This window comes from Neovison vison, chromosome 5 (genome assembly GCF_020171115.1).
Source record: "Neovison vison isolate M4711 chromosome 5, ASM_NN_V1, whole genome shotgun sequence".
Lineage (NCBI taxonomy): Eukaryota > Metazoa > Chordata > Mammalia > Carnivora > Mustelidae > Neogale > Neogale vison.
In genome coordinates this window covers 155,409,308-155,433,519 of record NC_058095.1, presented here as the reverse complement: position 1 = coordinate 155,433,519, position 24,212 = coordinate 155,409,308, and the positions used below count along the sequence as shown (strand labels likewise).

The 24,212-nt window shown below is 40.6% G+C and overlaps 1 protein-coding gene across 1 annotated transcript in view; it reads right to left on the bottom strand.

Annotated features, from left to right (window-relative positions):
- UBAC2 (UBA domain containing 2) overlaps window positions 1-24,212 on the bottom strand; it is a 178,117-nt gene that overhangs the window by 144,031 nt on the left and 9,874 nt on the right. The window contains exons 2-4 of the mRNA XM_044250026.1: window positions 4,365-4,492; window positions 2,062-2,181; window positions 1,412-1,521 (exon numbers count right to left, since the gene is read on the bottom strand). Coding sequence (XP_044105961.1) covers window positions 1,412-1,521; window positions 2,062-2,181; window positions 4,365-4,492 — 358 coding nt within the window. The remainder of the gene's footprint in view (window positions 1-1,411; window positions 1,522-2,061; window positions 2,182-4,364; window positions 4,493-24,212) is intronic.

Here is a 24,212-nt window from a genome sequence, read left to right as displayed (position 1 = left end):
ATAAATTTGGCATTGGTGGCAAAAGAAAAAGGGTAACAAGATGTTATGTGAAGAATATTCCAATTTATAAAGCACAATGACTAAAAGAGTCATTTCCTCTCTTGAATTTCTGAAGCTCTGCTACCGTCTAATGAAAGACATATTTACAAAATGCGGAGTTTACTGAAATAAAGATTGATGTTCCAAGAAGTCTATGTTTGAGAAAGCTTCAGGACTCTAAAAAGCCATTGGTAATACTTTATGACTTGAAAAAGAAAGAGAAATATGTTCTCATTCAGGTGATGGCTGAATTAACATTCATACTGTCTTTCAATACACTTCCATATCTCAGGAGGCCATATCGAAAACCAAAAAGAATGAGCCTGGATGAGAAATGTTTGGGGAAAACTAATCATTCAGTAATGCTACTTCTCCTCTAAATTAACATGAGTCATTCCGGATGACTACACTATTTTCCACAACGGCAGAAGGGTCAACTTAAACTCCTCCATCTAATTAAAATCATAACCAGTGGAACTCAACAAAAACAACGTAACAATTATGACACAGAAATTTATCTGTCTCCATTCAGATATCATTCAGAATCACACATTTTTTAAAAAGCTAATGATCAACCCTCAATTAATGAGTGCAACTATAATTAAGTAAATCCCACAAAGGCTACACTGTAAATATGAACAACATAAGTGTGAAGGCTATTACATCACTAACTATATAAGTGACTCTGAATTAAGATACTTTCAGTTCCCAACAGTTCTCTAAAAACACACTGCTAAATTAAAATAAGGCAGAAGTTATTATACACAGAATTTTAAATATCTGATAACTGTATTTCATAGTATCTTATTTCTCAGAACTTAATTCCAAGACGCTTTAAGGTCATTTATATGTGCTAACTACTTTCAGATACTAGTTATTTCATAAGCTAATACATGTTTTGTTTTGTTTTTAAAGATCAACACAATACGAAATCATACACACACACACACACACACACACGCACAGGCTGGCTGTTGCAAGCTGACTATAAGATACCAATTTTAAAAACATCATTCTTCAGAGGCTTAACTTCAGACAAATTGTTTCCAAATCTAATCTAAATTTTGTTAATTCATAAAACTAGAGACAAAATTTCATCATAAAAATACAAAATTAATTCTACCTTCTAGACCAAAAGAGGACATTCACTAAAAATTCTCTAAAATATTTCAAAGCTGAAAAAAGGAATAAGTATGATATGGATTCTGTTTCAAGAACATGATGAAAATGTGATTAAGTATACATTGTATTTTTTTTACCCCAAAAGTCAATTTTACTACATTTAGTTTAAAATATTCTTTAACTGACTTTCATGTACAAAACTTAAATCAAATTTAACTCATTATTAAGCTAACCTTTGAGAGCTACTTACAATCCAGAAGGCAGATTCCCGGCTGCAGCAATACCAAAGAAATACCACACGGCCTCAACGAGAATGAAGTCAACCAAAACCGACAAAACCCAGGAACCCAGCAAAAAGGACTAAAAATAAAACAGGAAGAACATTACTGAAAGGAGTCTTCAAAAAATAAACTAACATTTATTTAATTAAAAGGAACTCAGGTACATTTTTTCAATTTGTTTTTATCAGTAGCACAGGGTTTTCAAAATAGGGGAGTAAAGCCATATTGGTCAAATGCATTAATATTTTCATAATTTCTAAGTATGGTAAAAACAAAAGACATTTATAGCATGATTTATTTTTAACAAGTAACACACAAATCATTAAGCACAATAAACAATTAAAATTTTATTGAAGTAAAAATCCTAATAAAAATTTTTATTAGCCACTCACACCTGATATTTTCTATTATCATTATCATTTTATCATGCAAGTGGCTCAAACTGAAAATTTTTCTTTGGCTAATATGCATGCTTCAAATTAGTCAGAGGATCATGTAATTAGAAGATAGCTGTTAATAATAACACTAAGCTAAGTAAAATGAAACTATTTAAAAATAAGAAAACAAAATACTTTTTTCCATAACCTAAACAGCAAAAGGAAAATACATAAAAACTTACTGCAAATTTTCTGCTTCCATATCTTCTTTCAAATATCCTAAAATTATAAATAAGCAGACTACTGCAGAAAGTATCTTTCAAATCAAGGCAAATTATTCTTCCACATATCAACCTCCAAATCTAAATGGGGATTTAAAAAAGAATAATGAGTAGGATTTGTTCAGGTTTGTGCCTTAGCAAATTTATTACATTTACATCATACTGCTTAATTTTAATACCCTAATTTGATAAATTAATGACATGCACATGAAAGGAAAACTCCCCCATGTAGGCAGGTCCCCACCTTACAGCATAGGTGCCCATAAAGCAGCACATTAGAAGGGGACCCCGCCTATGTGGCCAGCTAAACCGAAACAATCCCCCAAATCAGACAGGTACTAACTTGGGGCCAAAGGGCCTTCTGTTCCCTCACAGCAGTGGTTCTCAGGGCTGGCTGCAGACTAGAATCCCCTGGGTTTTTTTTTGTTTTTAAGTACACCAGTGTTTAGGCCTACCACGAGATTTTTCAACTTGACTGGCCTAGGGTGAGGTCTTGGCATCAGCGTGTGTGTGTGTGTGTGTGTGTGTGTGTGTTTAGTTTATTAACTAAATTCTAATGTGCAGCCAGGGTCCAGAAGTGCATTATAGCAACTGAAACGAGAGGGAAGCAATATTCTATTCTGACAGAAAGCAGTAATTTGGATAAATAACTGAAAGCCTTTCAGAGGAACTTGATAAAGCCAATATGAGCAAAGGCATTAATTACATCACCATGAAGAAAAGACATCAGTGTTCCAGAAGTAGAATATTATGCTTAAAAAGGCTAATCGAATATTTAGCAAAGGAAAGGTAGCAGGTTATATACCACAATTTGCACTAACACCCTGTGATATTGTAACTTATAATAAGAAATCAGATTTGGTTTTCACTCATTTCTGGTACAGAGCTCTTAAAATCCTTTGAATTCCCTAACTGATGAAAGCGAGGAAGGTGTCTTTTGTGTGTGTCAATGTGTGACTTTTAGATGCACCAAAGAGCGGGGGCTGGTTGCCAGGGGAACCAACCTTGGGATTAGAGGGTTGGAACTTTCAGCCCCACCCTCTGACCTACCTACGAGGGAACAGGGAGGGACTGGAGGCAGGATCAGCTGCCAATGGCCAATGATTTCATGAAGCCTCCATTAACATCCAGAAGGCCAGGGTTCAGGGAGCTCCCAGACTGGTGAGCCCAAGGCACCTCAGAGAGACCAGGGAAGCTCTGTGTCCTCCTCTTCCATCTGGACATTCATCTGTGTTCCTTATCCCACCCTTCGACGATAAACAGGTAATCCAGCAGTAAAATGTTTCTCTGAGTTCTGAAAGTCACCCTAACAAATTCATCAAACCTAAGGAGGGGGTCATGGGACGCTCTGATTTAAAGCCGATCAGTCCTAAGTACCTGGAACAACCTGGACCTGCAACTGGCATCTCATATCCGAGGAGGAGAGCATGGTAATCTCTAATCTGCAGGTCAGAGGCACAGGTAGTGACCTTGGCTTTGCAACTAGCATGGGGGCGGGGCGGGCAGCCTTGTGGGACTGAAGCCTTCACCTGCGGGATCTGATGCTGCCGCCAGGTGGACGGAGTCAGGACTTAGTTGAACTGTAGAGCACCCAGCTGGTCCCCAGGAATTGCCTGGTGGTGTGGGGACAGCCCCATGCTAGAGCTGGTGCCAGAACATCCCTTTAAGCTCCACTCACAGCCAAGACCCAGCACCAGCACCTTCAAAGAGATTAGCCCATAATCTCAAAAGCCACAGAGTTCTGCTCTTCCCAGAAATAAAAACCCAAGGGAAATTTCCTACTTGATATAACCGCCACTACAAAGTAACTCATGGAGTCACAGTCTGTTAGCGCTGGAAGAGCTCAGATCATCTAATCAATACTCAGATTGGGAATATAAAGTTTAGAAATGCTAAGCACAAAATTGCTTTTAAAAACGTTAAGAATGCACACTAATCATAATTAAAACAGATTTAACACTGCTTTTCTTTTGAAGCTGTAAACTGCATTTCTGTGAGTAAGAAGTGAATGTGAGATGTGCCTACCAGTAAAAGGGAACACTGCAACTGCTTCATTACAACCAGCATTCCTGCAAATATTAATAAATACAACTAGAAAATTCACTTGCTGATGGAGTATTAAAAAATAAATAGTATTTCTTAAAAATTTAGAGGCTTTGAGGGACGAAGAGCAGGAAAGAAAGAAGAACAGCAGAAAAGAAAAAACAGCCCACCAAGAAAAGATTCTGCCTTTCCCCTCACAAAGGCCCATTAGCAGAGCTCACCTGGAAGTCGTCCTTGACAGCTTGGAGGTCATACACGAAGAACCTCTGGCAGTGCGGCAGGAGGAGGGCTAGCAAAAGGGACAGGGCACTGGGCACCAGCAGAAGACCCTTAGACAGAGGTGCCTTATCTAGAGGGAAAAAGAAAACATCTTTCAGAATGACTGATTCTAAGATTTAAAAAACCACTTGGGTGAAAAGCAAGAGAATTCACTTCCTTTGGATTAGAATGAAGACAACGTTCACAAACTCCAGAATTTAATTCGTATTAGTGTCTATCTCCAAAACCTCCACCTGCAGAGGGAAGTGATCAAAGAGCACTGGAAAACAAGTGGAACTTGCTGGCAGGGGTTCACGGTCCTTTGGCTCTCATGAGACCAAACCAAGTTTACAGCCAGGAACTTTCACAGAATACTTTTCAGAACTGGTCACCAAAGTTAAAGAAACAGAGGACTAGGTTTCCTACCAAAATGAGTTCATTCCTGAGCACGCATGAGATGCGCACACATTAACATTTTTTCAAAAAAATTTTAAAAAAGCAGTTAGAAGTGCCAACTATGCTGCCTGCAGTGGCATGCCGAGATTTTGTGCGAGGGCCACCGCTGGGGCCCAAGTCGGCTCTCCACTGGAGAACCTTGTCTAAGTCTCACGCAGCCTCCAAGCTCCAGCTCAGTTTCCACTTCCCTCCATCAGTCTCAGTGAAGCATTTTAGCCCCATGGGCTTTGCACCCACTCTGCACCCTGGTTTCCAGGTACCACTTGAACAGTCAGGGTTTCATACTTCTTTTGTCTTCCTGATCACGCTGAAAATGCCCGAGAGGAGATCACCTCCCTTCTCTTCTCTACAGCGGCCACAGAGCCAGGGCAGATCCCCACACATAGGAAATGTTCAGATCATCAACAGGTAAGACCACAGGAAAGAATCACCAATGGCACCATTCTCAGATCGTGTGAAGTACACTTTAACTGTATTCACAAGAAATTTCCTGGGAGTGAATTCACTAGTTACAGTTGGTAATGTGGTTATTGCACCCGTTTTAAGTATATAAAAATAGACCAACTGTTTCCTCTCTGGTGAAGTCTTGCAAACATCTACATGGAACCACTAGTAAGGTAGCTGCATACCGTCTTCCTGACTCAGATGCAACCAAGGCTCCAGGGAATCTAAAAACTAAGAGGGCTCCTCGTGGCCTAGCCCCTCAGAAGTACAGGAGAGCACCGCGGCTGTGAGTTTGACCAACCTAAATTCTATCCTGACGCTTCTGTTCTGCTCACCTGTAAAACGAAGGGAAGAGAGGCTACCTCAAAAGTGTACGAGAAGCAAAAGAAGGAAAGAATGCCAACAGGGGAGTCGGTTCCTGCCATCGCCCCCACCAGCCAGGAGGAAGGGCTTCCTCAGGACAGGCGAGCTCCGGGATCTTTCCAACAGGGTGGAAGTTGAAGCAGGGGTGAGGCAGCTGCGCCCTGAAGGGGCAGTGAGGATCCCATTTCCTTCTTCAACCTGGGCTTCCACCTCATCTTGTGAAATGGGCCCCGACGTTCATTCCTGCCTCTGCCCTGCCAGCCTGAGGCAAATGGATGTTACTGGAAGAAGTCACAGAGCTGAGCTGCTAGATCTCCTGCAGGTTCATGGTCTCAAATCTCAGTGACGCTCCCCGCCGACCAGTAATTCTACTGCTTTTCTCCCACTTCTCATTTCACACCATCTCCCCCTCTCCCCTCCACCCTCCCTGCTCCACACTCCCAGCCTGGCTTACGCGTCGCCAAGCGAAGAAGCGAATGCTTAGCTGGCGTCATTCCCCATCATTCCTGAAAATAAATAAGCACTTCTGATAGACCACACATTATCCCATGCCCCTGGGGTACAGCATTAATGATGGACAAAGACCCCCCTCCTTTGTGGTCTAGAAAGGAGAGAAAAGAAAATACACAAGACTAGGTTAAATATGTATTACGTCAGAGGGAAATAAATGCTAGAGAAAAATTAAGCAGGATTGGGGCGCCTGGGTGGCTCAGTGGGTTAAAACCTCTGCATTCGGCTCAGGTCATGATCTCAGGGTCCTGGGATCGAGCCCCGCATGGGGCTCTCTGCTCGACAGGGAAGCCTGCTTCCTCCTATCTCTCTCTGCCTGCCTCTGCCTACTTGTGATCTCTGTCAAATAAATAAATAAAATCTTTAAAAAAAAAAAAAAATTAAGCAGGATAAAAAGCGTGGCTGTGCTAGCCACCAGGGAGTCCCTGTTCTCTTTCCAGACCCGTGATAAGATCGCTGAGCCACTCATACCGCCCCTAGCTGACGTTCAGTATGACATGACTTGCTTTGGCCAAGTCAGTGTGACAGATGTCACTTCCAGGGAGATAGCTGAAAAGCAGTGGATAGCGTTTCCCTCTGCGGGTGCTCACAGAGGGAGCTGGGCAAGCAGATCCCAGAGGTGAAGACGATGTGGAGTAGACCGCCCAGGGGACTGGCAACAGAGAGCTCCCCTCAGTGAGAAACAGATCTTGTGGTTTTAGGCCCACAATACTTTGTAGCTGTTTGCTACTGCAGCATAACCTAACCCACCCTGACTTACGGGAAAACCCAGTGCTGGTGGGAAAGAGGGGTACTATTTTATACAGGGTGACTGGAAGGCCCTTCTGATAGGTAAGACCTGCGAAGGGACCTGAGAAATGGGCTCTGCAGACAGCTGGGAACTGTCCTTCCGGCAGAGGAAAGAGCGAGCACAAAGGCTCTGAGACAGGAACGTGCTGGGTATGATCAGGAAGCAGCCAGACTGCCAGAGGCAGGGAGGAGCAAAAGCAGCAGGAGGCGGAGAGGTGGGACAGAAGGTCAGAGAAGCGGGGGCGCGGACGGAGCAGAGCCCTGTAGGCAAACACGGACTTTACCCTTCCCTATAAAAGTGACAGGATGATCTGGGGGGATCTAAGGACAGGAATAATACAATCAGACATGTTTTCAAGAACCACTTCACCTGCTACATGGAGATGAGATTATGGGAAGGCACGTATAGAAGAAAGGGGACCCGTGAGGAGGCTATCATGATAACCCAGGCAAGGGATGAAGATGGCCTGGCCCGCGGCGGTTTAGGTGGGGCTGGTCAGAGTGGTCAGAATTGGGATGCGCTCTGGAGGCACAGCAGGCAGGATCTGCTGGCTGACGGGGTGTAAAGTATGGGCAAAGGGAAAAGTCAAAGATGACTCCAAAGTTTTTGTTCTGAGCAAAACTGGAAACACTGCTGCCAGTTACTAAGATGGAAAATCCATCCCCCTTGCCCTTCCCATGCATACAAGATCCGGGCCCATCTTGCAAAATACTCCCAACCCCCATCCCTATCCCCACTGTTAGGGCTCTACCCTCTCTGCAGACTGCTAGCAGCCCACACTGAGGTACAGAGTTTGCACCAGAACGTGAACCAGCACACTGCATCTTTCAGGGAGGAAGCCCTGCTCTGAAAAAAAAAAAAAAAAGAATCAACCAAACTGAACATGTGCTTTGCTCAAATGTCACCTTATTTGTGACCACCCATGTAACTAACTTTGGATTACCTTTTTTCATAGCACTTATCAGCAACTGACTTATTAAATTAAACTCATCAAATCTATGATTCGAAATGACTGTAAGAGACACCATTACTTTAGGTGTCACTAAAAAAGAAACACTGCCTTATAAAATCCTAAGATGTTATTAGTTATAAAGGACACCCAATTTTATAAACACTAAAACGTAAAAAATGCAATTCAGAATCAAGAAATGTGTTTCTTCGTGGATCGCTTCTTGAAGGCAGCAACTCTGTCTGGGACACTCACAGCTACAGAGTCTCCCATGCTGAGAACAGAATCCGGCCCATTATGGCACTCAGTAAGTGTGTAATGGAAGGCGACTGAGGTATGAACACTAGTGGAAGCCACCCCAGTGTCCATCCATGGATGGCCTGATAAACAAAATGTGTAATACACACATAGTGGAATCGTATTCTGTCTTAAAAAGGAAGGAAACTCTGGCACATGCTACACTATGGATTGTATTTCAGATACACTTTTCAGACATTATCCTGAGTGAAACAAGCCAGGCCGAAAAAGATAAATACCATATGACTCCACTACATGAAGTACCTAAGTAGTCACACTCATAGAGCAGGAAGTAGAATGGTGGTGGCCAGGGGATGGGGGAGGAAGGAATAGGGAGCTGTTCAATGGGTACAGGGTTTCAGTTTTGCAAGATGAAAAGAGTTCTAAAGATGCACGACAGTGTCAATGTACTTAATGCCACAGATCTGTACACTTAAGAATGGCTGAAATGTCGATTTTAGGTTATGTATATTTTACCACAATTAAAAATCAAGACTAAAAAGAAATAAAATAATACTGAATGAATAACTGATCCTATTTATACAACCATTTTAATTCCATCCAGGCCTAAACAAACCCCTAAAAATACAGATCTGATAACTTAAATCGGATAACTCTACCATGAAGTCCTCTTTTTTTTTTTTAAGTCCTCTTCTTAAGATGAGCAAAAATCAGACCTCCGAAGTCTTTGCAGAAAGTGACAAAGTACAAATGTCCAAGAAGTCCCACACCACAGGCTAAGTACACAGCATTACTATGGACAGCAAGACTTACTGATCAACTCATGATCTCTAAATGTCACTAAATGAAAATTTTACCAAAAAAAAAAAAGGAACTTAAACAATTACAATTATTAAATTCTCATTAATAATATATATACTTATGTGTTTAGAGATAAAGTAGCTACAAATTTTTTGAAATGCACCAAAAAGTAAGATATATTGGGACCCTTGGCTGGCTCAGTGGGTTGAATATCCAACTCTTGATCTCAGCTCAGGTCTTTTTTTTTTTTTTTTTAAAGATTTTATTTATTTATTTGACAGAGAGAGATCACAAGTAGGCAGAGAGGCAGGCAGAGAGAGAGAGGAGGAAGCAGGCTCCCCGCTGAGCAGAGAGCCCGATGCGGGACTCGATCCCAGGACCCTGAGATCATGACCCGAGCCGAAGGCAGCGGCTTAACCCACTGAGCCACCCAGGCGCCCCTCAGCTCAGGTCTTGATATCAGGGTCATGAGTTGATAAGGCCCTGTGTCAGCCTCCACATTGGGCGTGGAGCCTACTTAAAAAAACAGAAAAAAGAATTGATTAAATAAATAGAGGGATGGCTATGTGATTCAGAAAATAAAAGAAAATGTTAACTGTAGAATCTCAGTGGTAGGTATATGATATTCACTGTACCATTCTTTCAACTTTAAGCATGTTTGAAAATGTTCATAATAAAACAGGGGGAGGGGGCACACAGTGAATCACAGTATTTGAAAGCTAAGAAAGAACTTCAAAATACACGAAGCAAAAACTGACAGAACTAAAAAGAGAAACCAATAAATCCACAAATACAGTTGGATACTTCAGCACTCCTGTCAGTTATCAATAATGTAACTAGACAGAAAATCAGTGTTATGGACTGAACTGTGTTCCCCCCAAATTCATGCACCCAACCCTCAATGTGACTACATGTGGAAATGGAGGCTTTAAACAGGTAAAGCTAAGTGAAGTCATTAAGGTAGGGACCTAACCCAACCTGTCCATATAAGAAGAAGAGACACCAAAGACCACATGAACGCATGGAGACAGCCACCCACATGCCAAGGAAGGAGGCCTCAGGAAAAACTTGCCAACACCTTGATTTGGACTTCTAGTCTTCTGACCTGTGAGAATATAAATCTCTGTTGTTTAAGCCAGGCTGTCTGTGATATGCTGTTATGGAAATCAATGAAAACACGTAAGACTTAAAAAAAATATCCATCACTTTGACGTGATGGACTTTCATAGAACATTCCACCCAAAATCAGCAAATTTCATTTTTTTTCAAGTGTACATATAACATTCCCCAAGAAAGATCATATTTTGGGGCATAAAATGCATCTCAATAAATACAAAGTAATTAAAATCATACAAAGTATGTTCCCTGACTATACAAGAATTAAACTAGAAAACAGAAAGATGGATAAAAAATCCCCCCAAATTTTGAAAATTAAACAACACCCTTTTTTCTTAAGATTGTATTTGTTTATTTGAGAGACAGAGAAAAAGAGAGAGAGGAAAAAAAATGAGTTCGGGGAGGGGCAGAGGGAGAAGTAGACTCCCTGCTGAGCACAGGGCCCAACACAGGGCTGGATTCTAGGGCCTTTAGATCAGGAGACCCAGGCGGAAGTCAGATGCTTAACCAACTGAACCACCCAGGCGTCCCTAAATAACACAGTTCTAAAATAATATTTAGGTCAAACAGGGAGTGACAAGGGAAATTACGATATGTGTTAACAATGAAAAGTGAAAGTACAACTAAGTAAAATTTGTGGCCTAAAAATAAAGCAGTGCTTAGAGGAAAATTTATAGCATTAAATGCTTTATAGGAAAGGAAGGGAAGGAAGGGTCTCAAATGATGATGTAGGCAACAAGCTTTTTTTAAAAATACGAAAGGAATTAAACCCTAAGCAAGCAGATCAAAAGAAATAACATATGGGTAAAAACAAATGAAAAAGAAAAATCAAGATATAATAGAGAAAAACCAATAAAACTGAAAGCTGATTCTTTGAGATCAATGAAATTGATACACCTCTAGAAGGACTGATCAGAAAAGAAAACATAAGTACCAATATCAGGAATAAAGGAGGGGACATCAGAATAGATCCCACAGACATCATAGGATAAGAAGACATCATAGGATAAGAAGAGATTGCACAACATTGTACAATGTACTTCATGCCAGAGGACTGTACGCTTAAAAGTGGTTAAAATGGTAAATTTTATGTATGCACTTTTTAATCACAAATAATTTTTGAAAGGATAAGGGAATATTAAAAATAACATTTAATCTCTTAATTTGACAACTTAGACAAAACAAATTCCTTGAAAGATACAATCTACCAAAGCTCACTCAAAAGGAATGGATATCTTGAATAGTCCTACAGAAATGAAGAAACTGAATTTCTCAGTTAAAAGTCTTCCAACAAAGAAAACTCTAGGCCTAATGGCTTCCCTGAAGAATTCTACCAAGTATTTAAAGGGTAAAGAGTACCAATCCCACAAAAACGCTTCCAACACAAAGAAGAGAACACTTCTAATTCATTTTATGAAGCCAACGTTACATGATACCAAAACCAGACAAAGGCATTAAAATAACAGACCAATATTTCTCAGGAACAGGAATGCAAAATTCTTTAAAAAAAAAAAAAAAGTTAGCAAACCGAATCCAGCTACACAGAGAAAGGATAAAACATCACAACCAAGTGAAGTTTATACCAGGAATGCAAAGCAAATCAATGTACTTCATCATATCAATAAAGAAAAATATACCACATAACTCTACTCACACTCTGTACAATTATCTGCTTAATCTACAAAGCAATTTTTGTCAACTTATAAGGCAAAATTGGCCACTTACTGCTGTGCAGTTAATGACAGGCTACCTCCTCGATCAAATCTTACTACTAATCCTATCCAACACGTACTGAGCACTTACCAAGTGCAAGGTACTATACATAGTATTTTATGCATACTACCTTGCTCCAGACACTCACACCTCAGGACCTTAACACCTGCTACTCCCTCTACCCCAAATGTTCCTCCCAAGTCCAGCTGATCCTCATCATTCAGTCCCCATTTCAAACAGCACCTCCTCAGACTAGCTTTCTCTCATGACATTAGTGCTCTGGAGCACATCATGCTGTTTTATTTACTTTATAGCATTTTTTCACTATTTGAAATTCTTGTTTGCTTATTTGTCTGTCTCCTTTACCAGAATATGAACTCTATGAAGGCAGGGTTCTTGTTCATTTTGCTCAATCCCCAAACCCAGAATAGCACCTGGCACCTCGTAGTGTTTCAGCGTATTTGGTGAACGAATGATGTGAGGTAGAACCTACCCTCTCCAAACTCAAACACGAGAAAACTGTGACTCAAAGAGAAGCTCCCCGTCTGTGTTCACAAAATGTCTTAGCCTGGGTTCCAGGGAAAGTGAAGGGAGAGAAAGGTTTAGAGGCAGACAGTCACTTGGAATGTGATCGCAGGGAGCAGGCATGAAGGACACGGGTAGTCAAACAGGGAGGGAGAGTGAGCGTAAGGACGCACCATTGAGTTGGCCACCACTACGAGTGACAGATGTACCTGACAAGTGCTTGCTCCCTCAGGATTTTCCAAGAAGCCTTGTGACTGCATCTCAGTACCATCACCCCAGAGAAGAAACAGAAAAGCATTTTTATCCATCATCCCTCAATAGTCTAGCACGGCCCGAGAAAAGAAGCTCCATGGGAGGACCAGGCAAACAAGCAAACCAAACCAGTCTGGCTAACCCAGCAAGACTGTAGAAACATACGGGCTCGGGGGGAGGCTGCGTGCCCTGAAATGCTGTGCAAGTAACGTCTGCTGTACTGGCGAGGGAGAGGCAGAGCCAGGTCCGCATTGCACCTGGCAGAGCTTCAGGGCTACAGGGGATTTTCACCTGGATGGGAGGTTTTAAGGGAAAGACATATAGAGTCACACACATCAGTAATAGAAATTAAAGAGGTGCCCTGTGTAACTAAAGCAAATGCCACTGAGAATGGAGATAAAAAGACTGCAGGTGGGGGAGGGTACGACACAGAGCAATGGGTACTTACTCATGCTGAACTGAATGCTGAACTGATCAAAAGTTTTAAAATATATATAAACCCTCTGATCTAAAAAAGTTTATGTTTACCTAAGAATTTAGCCCAAACTTTATCATGGATGTGTACAAAGATTTTGCTACAAAGATGCTCATCACAGCAATGTTTATAACAGTAAAAAGACCAGAAACAACATGATTGTCCACTAGGAAAATGGGTAAATTATGTTCTATCCATAAAATGTAATAATATTCAATGTTAAGTAGCAGAAAACTATTTCACGCCTTGGAAAACTGTTCCTAAATAGCAAGTACGAAATATCTCTAGCAATATTATTATATAATACTGTTTAAAAACAGTACATAAATAGCACATGGGTTTTTAAAAGCATCTATCAAAATATTACCAGTGGTAATCTCTGAATGAGCTCTTCATAGGAGATTCAAATTTTTAAAAATAAAAATCTATTTTAAGACTTAGAAAAAATGATTTTTGTTTAGCTACTAATTCAGTAAAAAGTTTCATTAAATCCCTACACACTGAGATAAGGCAAGTCATTAGCAATCTTCTGACTTCTCTGTGAGTAGAGCCAGGAAGTGATTCATGTATGAAGCACCCAGTGATCAAATGAAAGTTTAAAAAAAAAAAAAAAAAGTCAGTTCTCTGCAACAGATCCTATTACGTCTGAAAACAGAGATGCTACAAATTTTGAGAATACAAGACAATATATTAATCTAAAAGTAAAGAAGCAAAACACCTGTGGCCAAGGTAAAACAACAAAGTTTAAGGTATTTCCTTTTAGGTCATTCACCTCTGGTATGACCAAAGTACACAGGTATCTCTTTGTGGCAATGAATAGCACTCAGGCTTTGGTGACCACGGATTATCCTAAAATAATTATTACAGAATATATGGATTACTTAGGCCAGGTGCTGTGTTTTAAAAAGCACTTTCTGCGTTAATACCACCTCAGTGACTGCTTACTGTAACCGTGAGGCAGCAATTAGTTCTCTTTATACTCTAGGTGAAAAATGGGCTAAGAAAGGTTAAATAACTTGCTCACAGTTATAGCAAGTTAGTTGAGGGGTTGAGATTTAAACCTAGCTCTAAAGAGGGGGGGAAAGGGTTTTCTAATATAGAATAAGGAAATATGGTATCTTGACATCATGGTCCATGGTCCAAAGAGATTTTCATTATTACTATTCTTAGTACTTTACATATTATCTTTTTGGTTCCTCAAAAAGTTAAACACACAATTACCATATAACCCAGCAAAAATCTACTCTTTGTTACATACCCAAGAGAACTGAAAACAGATGTTCAAGCAAAAATCTAAGTATGGAGGCACCTGGGTGGCTCAGTAGGTTAAAGCCTCTGCCTTCGGGTCCTGGGATTGAGACCCCATAAGGCTCTCTGCTCAGTGAGGAGCCTGCTTCCCCCACCACTTTCTCTCTGCCTGCCTTTCTGCCTACTTGTGATCTCTGTGTGTCAAATAAATAATTAAAACCTTAAAAAAAAAAAAATCTAAATATGCACAGAGCACTGTCGTAATAGCCAAAGACTGAAAACAACCCCCAAATGTTCATCAACAGATGAATGGATAAACAAAATGTAGGTCTATCCTTCCAGGAGAATATTAGTCAGCAAAGGCATAAAGCACTGATATGTGCTACAGTACGGATGGACCCTGAGGACACCATGCTAAGCGAAAGAAGGCAGCCATAAAAGCAGTATGAGGCGCGATTCCATTTACAAATAATGCTCAGCACTGAAACATCCATAGAGACAGAAAGCCCATTAGCGGTTGTCAGAGGAAGGGAGAAGGGAATGGAGAGTGATCGCTTAAAGTGGGCACTGGGTTTCTTTTGGGTCAAAACAATAAAAATTGTTCTGTAATTAGACAGTGAGTAGTAATGACTGCACAGCAATGTGAAGGCACCGGACATCAGTAACTGAACACTATGAAATGGTGAATTTTGTGTCATGTGAACCTGACCTGAATTAAAAAAAGCATCTTTTCCACACTGAAGACACTAACCACAGGTCTTGCAAAGCTTAGCCATGTGGGCTGTTACAGAAGCATCACAGCTGAAGACAGCAGGGGTGGGACTGGGGGGAGAGAAAGGCAGCAGCCCAGCAACTGTGCCGTCCCCACAAGTCAGCCACGTAAAAATACACTCGTTAAAAACCCCAGTGTGGTTCACACCGCAGAGCGGAAAGGCCACCATAGCCTATCATACCGGTTTTCCTGCTTCTGACCCCTTGACTATTTGGTAAACTTCTCAGGGTTCCAAAGAATGGTGTCTCATGAAGTGACTTAAAGTTTTTCATCAAAAAGAGGCTAGAGCAAAAGTAAGCACGGAAGTCCAGGAGAAGCACAATAACCCGTGCACGGCAACGGCCGCCTTCTGCTTCCATCATGGTTGATCCTCTGGACCTACGAGCCTCCTAGAAGAAAACTCAGCAAAACTTATGCTCAGTGTCCAAGTTAGGGAGGAACAAGTGCCTTCTGGTGACATCTCAACAAAGACTTCCATAAAACTGCCTGGGAATCAAAAGATTCCAACTTTATTTCTGTCACATTCATTTCCTTATAATGTTCAAAAGTGAAACACTGTAAGCCATCCGCGTTCATCCTCCTGGACAGAGGAGAATTCAAGGAACTGGGCACGTGTCGCACTGACTGCTCCTCACAGAGGTCACCCAACAGCCGGGCAGACCGCCTGCCTCACGGGGACAACCCAGAAGCACTCACCACCGGACCAGGGCTCGTAAAACTCACCGGGAAATGAAAAGGAGAAAAGATGAAGAATTTCCAGAAAACGACGACAAAAACACAAGTAGGAGAACTTCCCCTCTAGATACAAAAACGTATTCTATATCTAAAATATTAAGACAGCAAGAGTTGGGGGGGAAAAAGAGCAATAAAATCTAAAAACAAGTTCTAAAACACAGCCTAACACAAAGGCCTGCGTGCCAGGGGAAAGCGTGCCAAATCTGCGGGTCACCAACGATGGTATCAGTCACCTACGCTTTTACTTCGGCGCAGCCCCTATGCTGGACACTCCTCGGGTTTATCCTTCTCAGGAAGACTTTATACAAACATTAAGCTTTTCAAAAACAACAACAATAACAACATTAAGCCCTTCATTAAGCATAAAATGTGGTAATTGTTAAAAGTGCTAATTAGAGAATACAATTACAATGAAATAATAATTTTAAAAGCCAAAAGAAGAAAACTATGACTGTTATGCACAGGGGATAATTATTCAACAGTATGAACGACTCTGAAAAGGTGAATCTGTGGATAGTTCTGAACCCTGCAATAAACCATAAGGGGAGAAAAATAATTTTAAAAAGGGGGGAAATGTGTGGTTATTGGCAAGGAAATCTGTTCAAGTGCCTCAAGAGGCACGGGCAGGGATCAGGGAAGCGGGGGAGGTAGATGGCAGAAAGTGCATGACAAGTGGATTTCTGTCACGTGACAATTCAGTCTCCACGTTGCCTGATACAAGCAAAATCTGGATTTCTGTCTTTAATACTCCAGCTTTAAAATGGTGGGAAAGAAACTCTCCTCCCTGCCCCTGTACCCTGACCACCAACACACGAATCCAGCAATACACAGCAATGTGGTCTGCCAGCTCTCAAAGCCTGGCCGAGACAATCACCAGAGAGGCGGACGTCTGTCTGGGAGATGCTAATTTGATAGAGGCCTGAGCTGTAACGGCCAAGCACGAGGCAAGTGTGGCCAGTAACAGCTTCCTGACAAGCCACAGACGGTTCTACATGTTCAAAGACCCAATGAGCCAAAGTAGGGTGACAAGGAAGGCTACCACAGCTACAAGATACACACTAGAACATCTGAGAAGACAAATAGACAAGGGAGTGATCGACTCAGCAGATGTTTAACACAGGCCAAATGGGTCTATTTTGGGAAAAGATGCAAACAGAACATACATTCACAAGGTGGAGAAACCCAAGTCTGACTTTAAATCTCCAATGAACCTCTTCCACTCGTGTCCGGTGGAAAAGCACAAGAGAACCAAATTTGAAATCCATTCATTTGGACTTGTACATGGCCTTTGGGCACCTACTCTGTGCGTGAGCAGGCACGAGACCAACATCTCTAACCCCCTTGCCAAGGTTGCCTCGCTGATGGGGACAGAAAGCCTCACTTAAACTCTAGGCACTAAAACTGGTTCTAAACGGACAAAAAAAAAAAAAAATCAAATAAAAGCAATGAAACCAAAAAGACAGCTAGATAAAATTTCAGTTCAAGATGACAGATTCATATACCTGTCCACTTTTCCTCCCTTCTAAAGTTATACTGAAATAAAACAACCTTCAAAACACCAGAAAAAAATGTCTCCTTCCAAATGAGTCCAGGGAACTAATCAATAAATACCAAGACCTGGGGAGAAGCATGAGCACCAAGAATCAGAATAATATAAAATACTCACTAGAATAGAGGATTTCTCGAACTTCAATCATTCCCATTACAGTACCACGATTTTTGCTATATCCCAGTATCACCTATCCTATTATTCAATATTTTCTTTAAATCACCTTACTATGATTTAGTTAAATAAACATATTTTAATTGAAACTTAGTGTTATCACAGTAAGTGGCAAACAGGTGTCACTTTGTCATCAGCAGGTGGTAACGACAAAAATAAACACATTTTTAAAAATTCTAGCTGATTTTATAGCTGACAGAAAGACCTGGGCCTGCCTCCTGCTCTCTGCTACAGTAGGAAACTAAGAAGATCAGAGAGGTACTTCAGACTAGCGCCGGAGACTTGCTCTTTGATACAATCAAGACAAAAAAGAACTTTCTGAAAGGGAGTCCTTCCCCTACCTTTGTTTCAGTAACACCTCATGCTGGACCCACATCCTGTTTCAACCACGCCCCGTAGTGTAAATCCCACACGTGCACGGGGCCAGCGGGGCCAGCAGGCCCTTCCGCCAAAGCTCACCCCCAGACACGCTCTCCCACATTTCTTCCCACACATCGCCATTCATTCGGCCAACCCAGCTGGAAGAAAGGCTTTACCCCCAAAATAAAATCTAAGAAATGCTCCAGAGAAAGGGAGCTAACTACTTCAGGAGGACCCTGAAAAGTAGAGAAAAAGTATAGAAGAGCTTGGGGCAACGTCAAACTCCCAAAGCAGATGGCAGCAGACGGGTGACAGGCAGTTGGGAACAGTGGGTGGCAGGAGGGTTTACTCAGGAGTAAAATTCATGGAAAGTGCCAAGCCCGCCTAATTCCGCTGACTGCGCCGGCTTCTCACCGTCCCTTGCCCCAGTGCCTCCTGTACAGAAACCAGCTGATCCACAGGCCTCACATGTGAGCCCTGACATTTAAGGTACGGGCCTCATGGGGACAAAGACCTACCCACATATAGAGAGGAAACCCACACCAGCTACTTACGAATTCTCTTTCACTACGTACGAGGATGGCCAAGCAAGTATCCAGAAAGTTCACTACCTGTGTCCTCTGCAGGAAAATTAACTCCAGGAGAGTGTCCCCAGCATCAGGGAATAAAACAGAGGAAGCCAAGAAGAAAATGATGCAAGATTCAAGAAACAGCAGTAGTTGAGATGAACTTAAGGTAGTGAAGAACTACCAGAAGGAATTAAGAGACTCCTTGAAACAGCCCAGGTTTTCTGAAACCTGTATACAACCATAATAACATAAATAGGGCTACTGGTTTTGGTTTTCTACATAAAAATCAACTAACTGACAATGCACGGAAGGCTACATTACCATTAAAGAACAGACTGTAGACACACCAGCATATCCAGAACACAAACCAGGAACCAGAGGAGAGAAGAGGTGCACATGCCCGTGGTCTAGTTTCTCATCATCATGGCAGAGTCTACTGATCGTGCCAAAAATTGATAAATGACAGAAAGGGGTTTCCTCCATTATTTAAAATCATAAAGGTAATCACCTTAATGGGTAACCACCTCAAGGAGTAACCAAAAGAAAACTAAAAGATGAAGGAGATGTTGGAGGTATGGAAATTCCTCATCTTTCTTTATGGGGAATCTGTAAACAGAACCAGTAGTTAACAAATTAGTAGAAGCATAAATATATCATTTAAAGCTATATCAGTAGTTATAAATAGAAGTAGCAAAGAAAAAGGAACTTAAAAGTGGTTACTCCTAGTAAGGAGAATTCAAATTATACCCTTAAGTTTTTTGTTACCCATGCTTATGTAATTCATATTAAATACAAACACACATAATTCATGGGGGAAACAATCTATAAGAATATATTCCATACCATTGCTGGCACTGAGAGAGAATTTCACATTTCATTTTTTCCTCTCCTAGACTATTCAAATTTGTAGCAGTAGTGTATAGTACCTTCCTAATTAGGTAAAAAGATACAAAAAATGTTAGATGAATATTCAACAGGTCTCAGAGGCCTAGAACCTGATAAAGAATTTGGCCTAATAAAATTTATGAGCTAAATTCCTTTATTTTAATGACTTATTTACAAATGAAAAAGTTTATATGAAAAAAATTTCATGAAAAAAATTGAAAAGCAACTGACAAGTGGTTATAATATTTGTAATATACACCAAGACAAATAATAAGGCTTTTATAAATCAACTTAATAAAATACTAATATTCCAGTAGAAAAAAAAATGGGCAAAGTACACAAACAGTCAAATCTATTCCAAAAAATATTATTAAAATGACCAGTAAAAATGAAAGAGGAAAAAAGTTCACTTTCCCAGACATTTAAAGAAATGCAGATTAAGGCAATAATAAAATGCCATTTTTTCATCTCTCGAGTGGCAAAAATTATTTTAACTTATCATGTTCCACTGTTACTAGTTTGGTGAGAAAGATATGCTCCTGAAAAGTGTTAAGTGATACATCCTTTCTGGAAGGATCAGCAATACAGATCAGCTTTAAAATGTTTCTTTCCTCTAATCCTGTAATTCCACATTTATGATCATTTTTTTTAAAAAGAGTTATTAATTTTAGAGAGAGAGAGAGAGTACATAGGGATGGAAGGAGAGGGTGAGGGAGAGAATCTCAAGCAGACTCCTCACTGAGCAGGCAGCCTGATGTGGAGGGTTGATCCCAGGACCCTGAGATCATGACCTGAGCCAAAATCAAGAGTTGGACCCTGAAGTGAGTGAGCCACCCAGGTGTCTCTGTGATGGTCTCTTCAGGATGAAGTCAAAGATATGATCAATAACTGTAAAGATGTTCACCACAACATTGTTTAAATGGGAAAATGCTTTAATATAACATGTTATAATCTTTCAAAGTCATGATTCTGTAGCTAATTTGGGGGGACCCAACAAAATGCATATTTGAATGCCGTGTCTGTGTATAATCACACATACACATACACATGTGTACATGTGTGAGAGAGAAAAGAATACACAGGGAGACACTTGCCTGGAAAAAGTCTAAAAGTTTGAGCACTGAACTATAATGATGGTTATTTAAGTGGAAGTATAATTATATGGGACTCTACCTTTCTACACTGATTTATATAGTTTTTAAATTTTTTGGCAGCAAGGATGTTTCAGTTTTGTAATAAGGCAAAACAAAACAGTATTAGAAGTCAGCTTTGAACATGTTAATGATATGAGGCAAATTCATTTAAAGAGATTAAATGAAGAAAGCAAAATATGAAACTGCATACAGATCCAATTTTACTTTCAAAAATTAACAAGTCAGGAAATGACAGATGTTGGTGAGGATGTGAAGAAAGGGGAACCTTCCTACACTGTTGGTGGGAATGCAAGCTGGTGCAGCCACTCTGGAAAACAGTATGAAAGTTCCTTAAAAAAAATGCAAATAGAGCTCCCTATGACCCAGCAATCACACTACTGGGTATTTACCACAAAGATACAAATGTAGTGATCTGAAGGGGCAGGTCACCCCAATGTTTATAGCAGCAATGCCCACAACAGCCAGACTATGGAAAGAGCCTAGATGTCCATCAACTGATGAATGGATAAAGAAGATGTGATGAGTGCAGGCGCACGCATGCGCGCACACACACACACATACACACACACAATGGAATATTATGCAACCATCAAAAATGAAATCATCATTTTCTATGACGTGGATGGAACTAGAGTGTAATATGCTAAGTGAAATAAGTCAATCAGAGAAAGACAATTATCATATGATCTCACTTATATGAGGAAGCTGAGAAACAAGAGACAGGATCATAGTGGAAGGGAGGGAAAAGTGAAATAAGACAAAACCAGAGAGGGAGACAAACCATAAGGGACTCTTAATCTCAAGGAACAAACTGAGGACTGCTAGAGTGCAGGCAGATGGGAGGGAGGGGGTGGCTGGGTGATGGACACTGGGGAGGGTATGTGCTATGGTGAGTGCTAAGTATTGTGTAAGACTGATGAATCACAGACCTGTACCCCTGAAACAAATAGTATGTTATATGTTAATTAAAAAAATGTTTGTACATGTACATACAGGTGAAAACATTTACATAGTACCAATATGTAAACAGGGATGAAGTCTGGGCATTACAACGACATGGAATTTTATGTTTCTTCCTCACAGTTTCCAAATGTTACAACAATGAAAGCCATTCCCAGTAAGTCTTAGAATCAAAGAGTTAGTAAAGTTAAATCTCTTTGTTGCAGGACCACTAAGGGTCTCAGAAGTGCTCATTGGCCTCCTCAGTCCTTAAGAAACAGTATGGCTGACAACATTAGGACCACACATAGCTTCAGAACACTTTCCGAAGAGTACTGCGCTTTTTCCACTCTGTGTTACATGCGAGGGATTAAGATACCATAACACTGGGAAATGTCTGAGAACAATGGCACTGTAACTTAAAAATCTTAAGAAAAGTATCTGGGAAAGAGAGTAATGATTTAAATGAAGGTTAAATTACAATTCTCATTTATAATCATAATTTAAATGAGGGTTAAATCTTAATCATTGTACAGAACGATGACTATAGGTGATTAACATTGTATTGTATACCTGAAATTTGTGGATCTTAAATGTTTTCACCAAACACACACATAAACACAAAGGTAACTATGTGAGGTGATGGATAGGTTAATTCACTTGATTTCAGTAATCATTTCACAACACGTACATGTAACAAAACATCACATACAACATAAATATATAAAGCTTTTGTCAATTATATCTCAATAAAGCTAGTAAAAATAAACTAAATAAGGGGTGTCTGGCTGGTTCAGTCAGAAGAGTATGCAAACTCTTGATCTCAGGGTTGTAAGACTTAAACTCAGGGTCGTTGAGTTTAAGTTTAAACTTAAACTCAACGACCCTGAGTTTAAGCCCCACATCAGATGTAGGGATTACTAAAAAAAGTAAACTTTAAAAAAATAAAAATAAACCCTATAATAGTCAACTTAAAAATAAATTTAAAGCAATTTTTTAATGAAAAAAAAAAAAAAAACCCACAACAACAAAAGCAAAAAACAAAAACTCAAGCAGCCTCACTTTACCAGAGTTCCAAAAAGCACACTTCAGAAATGCTGGAAGAGAGTCTCAATCGGGCTCCATGCCCAGTGCAAATCCCAACATGGGGCTTGACCTTACGATCCTGAGATCATGACCTGACCCCAAATCAAGAGTCTGACACTTACCTGACTGAGGTGTCCAGGCACCCCAACATAATATACTTTATCAGGTTGTACTTATTAAAATTCCACAGAAATGCATTTTTAACATAGCTTGATTTAAGGTAGGTTTCATCTTCATTAATATAACTGACACTGAGACAACTTGAGAATGGAAGAAGATAATAATTTGACTTCTAAGGGAAGAAAAGGGAAAAAGAAGAAAATGCAAATAACTATAGTGACAAAAATACCCCAATTAGGACATAAAATATCCCTGCTGAAAGCAAAACTGGATCTTGTTTCGGACTTAGAACACAGAGGGAGGCTCAGGTTGCAAAGAACATGGGGGAACACGGGACTAAGCGCCTGAAGCAGTTGCAAGGGGAGGAAGGAAAAGCAACAGGAATGCAGTTTCCAAAGACCAGGATACCAGCGCCACTGCTAAGCTGAGCTATTACATTCATCACTAGACTGTGACCATCTCAGTGGTCAGGAGAGATACATGGAAATATACTTCCTTAAGTCTGAGAAGCAGTAGTGTGCATTCATTCATTCAGAACCCAACGGACCCAGATTGTCTCGGTTCAAATTGTAATTGTACTTCTTACCAGCTATATGATCTTGCTGAAGCTACTGCTTAAATTGTCTGTGCCTAAACTTTCTCACCTGCAAACTGGGGAGCATAATCCTAATACCTCCTTGTTTTGAGAATTAAGTGAGTTAATATGTAGAAACTGCTTGAAGAGAGCCTAGTAGTAACTGTTACATAAGCAATGTGTTACAGAAGTAAAACTTACAGTTAGAGTGTGACCAAAGTAAAACTAACAATAACTCACCCTTCTTGATTAAAATTTTTAAGAAATCATATAGATACATAAAATCCTCATTTAGATTATGATTCTTTCGGGGCGCCTGGGTGGCTCAGTGGATTAAGCCGCTGCCTTCGGCTCAGGTCATGATCTCAGGGTCCTGGGATTGAGTCCCGCATTGGGCTCTCTGCTCAGCAGGGAGCCTGCTTCCCTCTCCCTCTCTGCCTGCCTCTCTACTTGTGATCTCTCTCTATCATATAAATAAATAAAATCTTAGATTATGATTCTTTCTTCCAGATATTTTTCTTAAGGCTTAGAAGTTACATCGCCTGGGACGCCTGGGTGGCTCAGTTGGTTAGGCGGCTGCCTTCGGCTCAGGTCATGATCCCAGCGTCCTGGGATCAAGTCCCACATCGGGCTCCTTGCTTGGCAGGGAGCCTGCTTCCCCCTCTGCCTCCGCCTGCCATTCTGTCTGCCTGTGGTCGCTCTCTCCCCCGCTCTCTCTCTGATAAATAAATAAAATCTTTAAAAAAAAAAAAAAAAGAAGAAGAAGTTACATCGCCATTGATCCCAGCCATTTTCCTTAAAGGGAGAGGGGAATAAATTTACGTTAACTTTGGACGGAGGCAAACCTGGACTCAAATCCTAGCTCTTCCACATTGTAGCTACAGGATTTTGGACAAGTTATCATCTGAGCTTCAAAATATTCATTTGTGGCAGGAATAGAATAACAATACCTAGCATTACCCTGAAAATTAAACATAGTAACTTAAATAAAACA